Below are 11,740 nucleotides of genomic sequence, written 5' to 3'. Positions count from 1 at the left end.
CCTCTCGGCCCGCCCGCCGGCCTCCTCCTCCGCCGCCGCCTGCCGCCGCCGCTCCCTCCCCCGGGGCCGCCGGGGCTCGGATCCCGCCCGGCCGAGGCGGCGGCGGCGGCGGCGGCCGAGGGAGGGGAGTGCGCAGGCTGGCGCGGGGGGCGGCGGGCGTCCCGGCAACTCGGCCGGCGCTGAGGAGCAAGTTGCGCGGGGCCGCCCGGCGGGGCGCGCGGCGGCGAGGAGGCGGCGCGGCGGCCGCGTGAGGGCAGCGGGCGCCGCTGCCTCCGCCTCCGCCACCGCCGCGGAGCCCGGCGCTTCCGCCCGGCGCTTCGCCTGAGCTTCGGCGGGGGCGGAAGCCGGAGCCGGGCGCCCGTCCGCACCGCCTCAGCCGCGGGCCCCGCCGGCCGGGCCGCCCCCTCCCCGCGCGGGCGGGGAGCGCGCGGCCGCCTCCCCCTCCCCCTCCCCCTCTTTTCTTCTCCTCCCTCGTCGCCGCCGCCGCCGCCGCCGCCGCCGCCGCCTCAGCCGCCTCAGCCGCCGCCGCCGCCCGCTCCCGCCCGCGCGCGGCGGGATGGACGATCAATCCAGGATGCTGCAGACTCTGGCCGGGGTGAACCTGGCCGGCCACTCGGTGCAGGGGGGCATGGCCCTGCCGCCTCCCCCGCACGGCCACGAAGGGGCGGACGGCGACGGCAGGAAGCAGGACATCGGCGACATCCTCCACCAGATCATGACCATCACCGACCAGAGCTTGGACGAGGCGCAAGCAAAGTTGGTGTCGTCTCATTAAGCATCTTTTGTGTGTGTGCGGGAGCCGGGCCCGCGGCCGAGTCGCGGCCCGGGGTGGCGCCCGGGGCAGGGGCCTCAGCCCCGGGCAGGGAACTTTCTCCGCAAATCGCCCGCCCGCCCGGGCCTCGGGGGGACTTGCCCTCACCCCTCGACGCGGGCGGGAGTCGGCAAAGTTGCTCTCGGGGCTTGGGACGGACTTGGTGCCACGCGGATTTTGTGGTTTTCTCGCCCTCCCTCGCCTGGCCCTCTGGCAGCCCGGCCCCCTCCCACGGATTCAAACCTCCCGCCTGGACCCCGTGCACGCCGCGCCAAGAGGGCCCGGGGCCGCACTTGCGGGAAGTGCAACTTTCTCCTCCGGCCGGGAGTCGCGGTGCAGGGCTCCACTGGCCGCGGGACGCCCTCGCTGTGCGGGCGGCCGCCCCAGCCGGGCGGGCGCGGGGCGATGGGCGGTTCCCTGGCGGGTCCGGGTGCGGGCGGCCAAGTTCTCGGGGAAGGGAGGGCCGCCTCGCAAACTTTGCCGAGCTGTCACCGCCCGCTCGCCGCAGTCGGCCGGGCGCCCGCGCCGCGCCCGCTCCTCCTGTGGAGGGCTGACGCGGGAGCCCCGCCGCGCCGTCCCCTCCCCCGGGTCGCCGCCGTCTGCCGGGGTATCCAGGCTCCCCGCGCGGGTTCGCGCCCTGCGGTCGCCGAGGCTGCTGCCTGCCGGGCAGATGGGTCGCGCCTCGTTCGGGCTGGAGCTTTAGCCGCCGGAGCTTGCGGGCTGTCGCGAACTAGTCAACTTGAGTTTCTGTTGACTTGCCGTGGTTCCAAGGAGCCTTCCAAAATAGAGGGCCGGAATTAAATCTTGGGTCTAACTTAAAGGAAGGCGCCATATTATTCCATAGGTGATGCTAATACCTTTGTGTTTTGCTATTTGTTTTTTAGGAAACATGCCCTGAACTGTCACAGAATGAAACCCGCGCTCTTCAGCGTCCTGTGTGAGATCAAAGAGAAAACAGGTAAGAGGCTGCGCCCCACAGTGGGCCTGGAGACCCCCGAGGTGGGGTCAGAGCTACTCCTTCCACTCTCCAGTTGAGAGCTGCTGCTTTTGGGCACCGCCATCTTTGATCATTCTCTGCTTCCCACCTCCTGGTCTTGAGAAAAAACTGCAATAAATCTGGAGTCGATTTCTCAATTCCGCTCCTGGTATAAAATGAAGTGTAGATGCGGACGGGGCTGGGTCGCTGTCCCCAGGCGGCCGCCCCTGGCTGCGGGCTGGGAGGGGGCCCAGAGCACCAGCCGCCCTCTCCCGCTCCTTTCGCCTCGTTTGTGTGTCAGTTTTTAAAAGGAGCAACGGGAGACTGGATGCCAGGGACCGAGTCCCCGGGAGAAGCATCGCCCGAACTTTGTTTTACTTAGACAGCCCTAAGCTTCAGCTCCACAAATAGAAGAATAGACTCAATTGAACGGACTCCAGTAGGATGTTTGACTTAGTGTTTTAGTTGGGAAGGCTACTTTTAAGGACCCAGAAAGGGTAATGATGTGTTTAGGCATGTTCAATGTATTACATCTATTAGTACTTTCATTAAATTTTATGCTTGAAGTCATTACACTGTAAATATGTTTAATATATTTTGTAAAGTAGAAAAAGGTTCACAGTTGCAGATTAAACAATTTTTGAAGTGTCCAAGGCAGGGAATGCAGGAGAAGACAGGTTTTGCAGAAGTGCTGAAATAAAAGCTACAAGAACACCTTAAACAAATTTCTGGCAATTCGCTTCAATTTAATTTTCTTGTTAGACTTTTTAAAATTAAGGGTATTTTAGTCTTGAGGTGGTAGTTGTGACTCAAATGGAATTGGAAATTTAATCTAGATGTTTTAGTTCCAATTTGGCATTATCTGCCCTGTATATGGCAAATAAGTGCATTAAACAAGCTTTACTGTTGGGGTGTGTGTGTGTGTGTGTGTGTGTGTGTGTGTGTGTGTGTGTTGGCTATATGGTTTATAAAGTTGCTTTTTTTAACTTCAGGCAAAGAAGAGAAAGTTAAAAGTTCAGGATATAGCAATATCCAAATGATGCTGTTTAAAAGATTAAATGTCATTGTGTTTAAATCAAGTGTACAAATAATAGCACACAAAATATACTTGTTTGTTGGTAGGAGAGTTGCCCTCCTTTTAAACAGATTTTTCACTCTGCAATGCTATTCTGATTCTAAAAGTAATCAAGAGAAGATGATGGGTTTTTGCCACCTTTTAAAATATATGCTAAGACCATAAGTAACAGAAAATATTGAGATCCTTAAAGATAGTTTTCCTCCTTTTCATTCACATAGTATTCATGGTTTGTAAATGTTGAGCGATCCCTTTTAAGGTATATTTTACATTTTGAAAACCACAGCCATTTTAAATTCCTAACTTTTACTGTGTGTTGATTTTTAGCCATCTTTTAGCAAGCAATGTGATTTAAAATGGTAGATAATTTTTATCTGACTATAAAATAAGACACCAAACATTAAATCTTGAAGATTTTTAGTTTAGAAGCCTGAAAGTGTACAATTCTCAGTAAATTATGTTGCTTAATGTCCAAGGATTTTCTTGCTATCAGGGCTCCACTTCAGTTTCTGCTGACAGCTAAGCACTGGGGTATTGACTATGTTGTGAATATTAAGATTGATTCAACTCACAGGGCATTATATTACTAGGGAGAGGGGATTGATATTCTTCCCCTATCACCCCCTCTCGTTATTTGTGTGTATGTATGTATGTATGTATGTATGTATGTATTTATCTTTTTTTTTTTTTTTTTTTGGCCTTTTTAAAGTTTTGGCCTAGCCAGCTTGAGAACCAAACCCAGCAAACTGCTTTTCTTGTTTAGACATTTAGCAGCAGGCAGAATTCAATTAGGAGGCATAAGTCCTCTAGTTGCTTATTTGCACAAGACTTAGTTACACCATTCTGAAAGGAAAGTATAGTCAGCCTCATGTCAAAGGTGAGTTACGAAAAAGAAACAAGTCTTTTCAGAGTCTGGGATTACTGGCAGAGAGAGCTTTGGTAGGGCTCTTGCTATTTAAGAAGCAAGAGGTAGCTGACAAAGGAAATTTTTGTCTTTTGAAAATTGTTTCTGAGGCTTTCAGTGATAACTTGTAAATTAGATCCTCTTTTTATGCTTTGGCCGGCATATTCAAGTTTGCACGTTATCTCTTTTGTAAAAAGCCAACAGCCAACAAAGAGTAAAGGCGGCTGTCTGGGCAGAGGCATCTTCCTGCCTGCCTCTCTAAGCTCGAGAGGGCTGGGATTTAAGTACCGAATGATTGATGGGGGTGAAGCTCTTTCTCTCCTCTCCTTTCTCCCTTACTACCCATAGCTCCACCTCACCCTCCAAAAGTAGTCTTAGAAGGAGACAGGGACGCTGGACCCAGTATCCTTGATTTGAAATAAAACATCTGTGTAGACATTAGTGTTACCAAAGCAAAGAAAGCAGGGCAGCAAATTTCAGGCCTCCCCCCTTCCTCCCCACATCTGTTCCCACAGATAGGCTTTGGAAACATCATGAACTTATAAAATAAGCATTATAGAATATATGTGTATTGCATAATGTTTTTTCTGTAGATTATTTTATTTAATCTAATGATACAGTATCCAGAGATTAATTCTGTGTAATCTGGAGAAAGTTTACCTAGTCATTTGTAACAGAAACCGGAACATTATGTGATGACTCTATTCTGCATAATGGAGGGGTAGGGGGTGGTTGTCTGGTGGGGAGGTGGGGGGGAACTGTCACTTCAGTGGATAATGTCATTTCAGTTGTGCTTCTCCTAAAATAAGACAAAATCATTTCTTTAAAAAAATTCCATGTATTTATAGATCTGCCAGTAGGTTTTGAGGTTTCTGATCAGGCAGTGAACACAGCCAGTTCCGATGCACATGAGGGATTTAGTTGGAAACATCTTTTTTCTCTCCTATCACATATGAAAAGGTATTTTTCCTTTCTGACAGATAAATGGGTAATCTACCACAATTATATTATTTTCTTGTTCAGAGGTAGGGAAAGTATACTTTTACTATGAGATGCTTGCTTTTTCTTGAAAATGTATTCTTTTGTAAAATTCATCATACAATTATTTTGGGGTAGAAACGTCATCACTAGTTGAATTGTGATATTTATGCATTTTGAAAGCAACTGAAGAGTCATAGACTTTAAAATCAACATATTTGTCTATTTTAAACTAAGCAACTAGCGAGAGAGTTATAGATATATGTTGAGATTTTCCTCTTAATTACTTTTTAGCCATATTTTACCATCTATCTCTTCTTAAATATTCCTGATGCTCTGAGGTCTCCTCATCTACATACTTCTTTTGGTGCATTCCCTCACATCTTTTTGGCCACCTTAATCTTGATTATTGAAGTACTTTTCTTTGTGAAAATATTCCATCCTCACAAATCTGCCTCCTTTCCCAAACCTTTAATTATGAGAGTTCAAATGAACAAAATGGTTCTTTTTGAGAAAGAAATGTATTTTTAAGAAATTTTAATGAAAATCCAACATTTTAGTATATAACTGAAGCATACTGTGAAAAAAAAATTGTACTAAAAAAAAAACAACATCACAACCTTTTCCTTTCTAAATGGTAGGTTAAAATATTCTATGTTGATAGCTGCCAACCAAACTCTGATTTATTGCCACCACAAACCCTAAATAGCGTTCATTTACTAGTAATGTCTAATGGCATACATGATGGTTTGCCAGATTTGTGGCCTTTGTGAGGCTTATAAGCAGGACTGACTTGGGAAGATCATAAAACTTAATGAACTTCTCTACTGCAGGAGGTGTCCGCAGGGGAAGAGAAAGGCCTGCTTGGCTGGTTGGGCTGGTTGAAGTATTTTTTATGTTTAAGGAGAAGAAGAAAATGACTATTAAAAATGCTTTACTTTTGAAGGACCCTCCTCCCCCAGAAGGAGTCATAAGAATTTTAGATATCAAAACTGGATTTAAGAATGTAGCTTGTTATGTGAGTTTTTATATGCCTTTAGGATATGATATATATGTGATTAAACCTTTTATCTTTAGTGTTATCAGTGTGGCTAGGTTTCAAGGACAGAGCAGGGAACTCAGTGAATACCTCTCCATTTAATTCTGACCCTACAGGCTTCGAGACTTATTGGAATCTTCTTTTTTCTGTTTTCTTTTTTTTTTAATGATTCAGTATAAAATGTGTTCATTTTTCATTGCACAGTGCCCTGTAATTCTTTAATTCCCAATGTATAAAAACCAAATATTCCATGAAGTGAAAATTTAATAGGAAAGGTGAAAACTGTTATATATGAGAATAAATGTTATTGTATATATTGCATATGTTCTTTTAAGTTACTTTTGCAGTATTTCCAATATAATTATCATTATCTGTTCCAGACTTTTAAAAGCAAATGCACTGTTCCATACATGATTCATTCTTGTATTTTAATGAACTTATTTTCCAGTTGTAAAAAACTTTTTATTATGGACAAGTGGAAACATGAAAAACATGTAGAGAGAAGAGAAACTCGAACCCCCATGAACTAATCGCCCACTTTCAGCAGTTAGCAACACTTGGCCAATCTTGTTTTCTCTGTAACTCCCACCCTTTTAGGATTATTTGGAAGCCAATTTTAATGGACTGTTAACATTTTAAATTTCATATCAATTTTTGACATGTTATGTCTTGTTTACATTGGAAATATTAAATGACTAAACAGGAAAAAAATATAAAATCAGTATATCTTAGAAATGTCATTAATTATCACTTTATCACCAATCTTTCCTTAAAGTAATTTAAGAATATTTTTATTGAATTTTATCTATTTTTATAGATTTGTATGTATAACTCACCATAGCTTTTAAGAAGGTATTGAGGGAAGATGTAAAAGACTGTTGTTTTTCTAACTTACTTTTCCTCTCTCTTCCTTTTAAGATAACACATGCAATATATTCGTAGAAAACCTAGAAAAAAAATCCAACTACCATACTAGTTTAGAACTTCATGATCAAGTATTGTATTATCTTAATATGGGAATATCTTCCAACTCTTTTTTCTTCTTCCCTATAAAAATATATTGAACCTTCTTGTCAATACTAACTTGATCTGTACAAGTAATTCTTTCATGCCTTAGTTTTAGTAGAGTTCATTTTATTACAGATTTGTGTAGTTTTGGTCTTTTACTTGGGACTCTACTGTGTTACTTTATTAATTTACATAATTTTATTCCTAATCAGAAGTGTATTAATACGGTGGCAAAGGAAGCCCTGATTTTCCCCAAAGAGCATATTGTTTCATCGGCTCTCATAAAATGTATCTGTGTACATCTTTCATGCTGTGATTCTTTCCCTTTTAATTAATTTCATTTGTATTTTTAGATTTCAATTTATAAATTTTGTAAGAGGCTATTTACAAGACAGATTTAAGTTTAACATTTCATTTTGATTATTTATATTTTGATACTTTATGGTGGCATTGTACAGGATGAAGTTCTGTTATATGAAGTATGGTTATAAAGAATTGAAACCACATTTCATGAACCACACCCTAAATCAGTCACCACTTTATTTTATACTCATACCACTGAGGTATCTATTCAGAATAAATACTTAAAATGTCAGCACAAACACATCAAGTTAAATAAAGATTTTAGACTCTTTTTCCTCTATTCATGTACATGTGGACATCTTTAGGTATTTATTATTTCAATATTGACACTGTGAGAATAATGTTTTATTTGTTTTCTCAGCAGGCTTGTGTTTTAGCCATTTATCAGTGTGATCAGCATGATTTAGGTAGTAACTGACTAACAAAGCTCGCACACCACCCTTTCCATGTTGACCTTTTCAAGCATTGCTCTACTTCATAGGCCATTTGAGTCTTTAAGTATGAAGAGAGTAAATAATTTACATCACTGTGTAGTGTAAGTTGGCCGAAGTTTTCCAGACCTGGCTCTCAGATTTTTTTTACAAAGTTATAGAAGCTAATTAAACAAATTGCTATCACAGCTAGGTGATAGTGTTGTTATACTTAGCACATAAATGAATAAGTAATGCTTGAACAGGTCACTGAAAAACTATCGTTTTTATGCCATCAGACACAGAACATGTTAGAAAACAAATTTCAATAATCTTCAAACTTAATTCTAATTATTGCTGTTGTAGGTAGAATAGTAACCAGAATCTCTTCTTTATTTTTTTGTAGACGTAGTCCATAAGTATAATATGTTTGTAGTTTTGACGGTAACAGTAGTTTGCTTTGGTACTAAATTTGAGTGTATGTCTAGCAAAAAATTGGTGTGATAGAACGTTTTAAGTTGAATTGGCATAGTATTTTTTTTTTTTTGGACTGACTATATGATAGTAGCTGATTAGGACTGAAAACAATTAAAATTAAGTATGGATAAAAATAATTGTTAAAAGTTTTGTACTTCTTTTTTTCCTTCAGTTTGCTTTAAAAATGTTACGCTATTTTGAACACTAACCCTTTTTGTGTGATCATATTAATGAGGACTTGGTATACATTGTAAGCCTTTTAAGGCTGATGATTCCTCATGATGTTTAAACCATTATTTGGGAGACTCAACATATGTTATGGCAAAATGATTTTTTTTGTGTGTTTGTTTTGTTTTATGTGATACATCAGTTTTCAAAGCACATTTCTTAGGCATCAGAGTCCAGCAGGTGGCTTTTTACATTAAAAAAATTCATAAATTTTAAAATCCCATAAAATTTTATTTCAAATTCAAATTAACTAATTGAGAATGTCAACATTTCCACTGTCTCTATATTAACATTTATAATAGAACAAATGGTTGCATATAGAAATTATCTGCAACATAATCTAAATTAAGATTCTAAACAGGCATTACAGATGCTGGTAACTTTGGCAATTATCATTTTGTTTGGTGAACAGTAGTAAAACAGTGTGCGGTAAAAGTGTTTAGAGAGAGAGGATAAATAAATTGAACAGTTTTGCAATGCAAAGTGGTTTGTGGTGTTTTTGAGGATTTCTTGGCTCTCTCTTAACTGCTATTGTGAGCCTGGAGCAGATTTCCCCATTGCTAATGCCCTAGAAGTATTAATTCACTTTGATATGCTAATTAGAGGGCATTATGCAAGAAATGAGATTAAGTGGCAGCATGAAGCCATTTGCCTGTCAGTAAATTGAGAGCTTTAGCATCAGGAGGAGCTTTGTTTTTTTTTTGGGGGGGGGGGGTTTGGGGTTGTTGTTTTTTTTTTTAGGTTCTCTTGGTTTTGCATATAAATAAAATTGATTGAAAGGTCTAGAGAAGCTTCTAGAACATCAGTGTATTTTCTCCCCTCTTATGATTATTGAAACGTGGTGTTACAGAATTTTTCTGAATATTAATTGACCTAATTGGAGATACAAAGAAGTGTTTATTGTACTCTCTCTATATGAAAGTATACTAAGAATTTTGTGTCATCTAGTCTTTTTTCTAAAGCCTAATTTCAGCAACATGACTAGTAACTGTTATCACTTCTTTTCAGAGTGTAAACGTGTGTGCGCGCTCGTGCAGCAGTCTTCACTAAACTGAACTTCACAAGAATCTTTCCTTTATGAGGGAAAGAAAGAATAAATAGTTGACTTGGGCTTCGGGAAACTATGTTAAATGAGCATTAAGACTATGGCTTCGGTACCTAAAAGCTGAAACAGTTAGCATAAGTGGTTATGCTCTGCACTTCACACACCTGTAGCATTTACATGTCAGCATATATCTGTTGTGTAAGATCACCACATTATTTGATTTTCATGTTGGAGGTTGAGTTTTGTCCTTGATTCTGATTTTGCTGACTTTGGTGATTTAAGGCAGGCCTCCGATATTTCTGTCTGTAAAGCCACTATGTGATCTTGTGTATTTTGTTGGGAGATTCCATGAATGAATACTGTGATTGGAATGGTGGATTGCAAGAAAGACAGAACTTCTCTGGGCCTATGAAAAATTTAAGATTTCCTCCAATGTGGAACTTTTTTACCTGTTGTAAACCATTGCTAGAAGTAGAATTGCAAAACTCTGCCCTGCTACCAGGGTGTGGTTAGATAGGACAGAGTTTGGATAAAACATTTATATTGAGGTTTGGTTCTGGTGTCTGAATTCCACCACTGTGGCTATGACTCTAGACCCAGTAAACCATAACTTCTCTTTAGAGCCATATGGATTATTTAGTCACCACAGCTGCCGTGCATACTCACTACCAAGGCTGGCATCTCCTCGGTGTGCATGTGTGGTGCCTGTTAATGTTAATGGGAGTTAGGAATGTGCACACAGAGAGGGCAATGAGAGTCTCTCCTGAGACAAAAGTCCCAATTACATTTCTCAGTGAAGAGGACTTAGTGTACCTACATATTAGCTGCTCTTCTAAATGAAATAACTTGCTTCCTTTAAATTCTCATTCCCTTCTCACACTCCCTGAACTAGTTAAACCAATGAATCCTCATTAGTCTATGATTACTTGCAAAATTTCATTTAAAGCATAGGAAGTTATTTTTGATTGAAATGGGAACAAAAAGCTTTTGAAATTGCATATTAGTATTATTTTTTTTAAAATAAAAGGTTTCTACAGGCTTTCACACATACAAAGCCTTGCCTGTAGGAATTTATAGAGAAATTATTGAGAGGGACTCCTGAAATAACTTGACTGGCATTTGATGGGGGGGGGGGGAATCACTACATTTAAAAATATGTATATAAGGGAAATGGAAAGCTTGTATGTGATGTTCTGTAGAAACCTTTACTATATTAGTGTCCTCAAATGAAGAAGAATTGACTTAGGTGGTGTCATAAGTTTCTTCCCCCCCGCCCCCCACTTCTTTCAAAAAAAAAAAAAAAACAACACTAAGGATGAAGGTAGTTGGAATTCATAGTCAGATATATCATTTTCAACTTGGAATAGGAACTAGAACAGGAAATTGATTTTATATTTATTATGAAAGCAAGAACTCTGCCACCAACTGACAGCTATCCATGTTTTAGTTTTGTGATAATTGTTCACAGACATTACTCTGCAGTTGGCCCAGATTATTTATAATGTTGATTGGGAGCGTCTGTCCATTAAAAGGTATGTGTATAATGAATATCTTTAATTAAACCAAGTAATATTGGACTATTTTATTTTTCTTTTACATTGAATCTTAGGTTTAGGATTAACTGTCAGTACGGGTAAGAACAAGTTACAATAGATTGTGCAATGATTTGTCTGGCTTCATGGATGTATTTATTACCATTTTTGAACAAATTATACTAACATGAAAAGTTGTGTTTGAAATGATTGTGTGCTAGATAAGGCGATACATTACAGGAATGGTTGGGTTTATGGAGCTTTATGTAGAGGTTTTCTCAGAAATTATAGCACAGGGCTGTCACTATAAAACCCAGTGATACAGTTGGTAATAACATACAGTGAAGATATTTTTAGATTTTCACTTGTTATTCAAATAAGTGAGAACCCTCCAGTTTTTCTCGTCATATTTCTTTGTTGGAATCAGTAGAGGGAAAAAATGAAGGAAATTCTTTTAACTGTGTATGGGGTGTGGGTGTTTGACTTGACTGAATTTCTTCTTGCTCACCACTTGTTAGAGCAGTGATGTGATATTGAGGATATCCTTGGGAACTTATTGACTTCTTGGTTCTTGACCTTTTGACGGTGATCATGTATAGGAATGGAATGTCTGGAAATGAGATGATGGACTCTATAAACATAAATTCTATTTTGTTAATGTGTTACATGAGCTGATTCTGATTTACCTAAATGTATGACATTTTATGTTCAAAGAAGGAAACATTTCTTCCATTTGGTTTAATCAGGCTAATGATGTTGTAGTTTCTAACATTAAACCAATTCTCTTTTTGACTGATTATCCTTATGGCTTTTTAGCTACTGTGATTATTTTGTCACTCTTAAATTTCTAATACTTTACAAAATACTGGCTTAAATGTAAGAGGGTTTTCTAGA

General features: G+C 40.6%; 1 protein-coding gene and 1 long non-coding RNA gene across 4 annotated transcripts in view; both read left to right on the top strand.

Moving 5' to 3' along the window:
• Positions 1-463: 463 nt before the first annotated feature.
• PBX3 (PBX homeobox 3) overlaps positions 464-11,740 on the top strand; it is a 219,018-nt gene continuing 207,741 nt past the window's right edge. Inside the window, exons 1-2 of one of the 3 annotated variants that reach the window (XM_027035125.2) lie at positions 464-756; positions 1,696-1,769. In XM_027035125.2, coding sequence (XP_026890926.1) covers positions 557-756; positions 1,696-1,769 — 274 coding nt within the window. In that variant the 5' untranslated portion in view covers positions 464-556. Of the gene's footprint in view, positions 757-1,287; positions 1,419-1,695; positions 1,770-11,740 lie in introns of those variants that run through there. The other 2 variants (XM_027035127.2, XM_027035126.2) reach the window with 2 other exon arrangements.
• The window catches only part of LOC128312104 (uncharacterized), a 20,478-nt gene continuing 17,731 nt past the window's right edge, over positions 8,994-11,740 (top strand). The window contains exon 1 of the long non-coding RNA XR_008290938.1: positions 8,994-11,740. This exon is cut by the window's right edge and continues 6,657 nt beyond it. This is a non-coding gene — a long non-coding RNA (uncharacterized LOC128312104).

This window comes from Acinonyx jubatus, chromosome D4, assembly GCF_027475565.1.
Source record: "Acinonyx jubatus isolate Ajub_Pintada_27869175 chromosome D4, VMU_Ajub_asm_v1.0, whole genome shotgun sequence".
NCBI classification, from domain to species: Eukaryota; Metazoa; Chordata; class Mammalia; order Carnivora; family Felidae; genus Acinonyx; species Acinonyx jubatus.
This window is presented reverse-complemented; position numbering and strand designations above follow the sequence as displayed.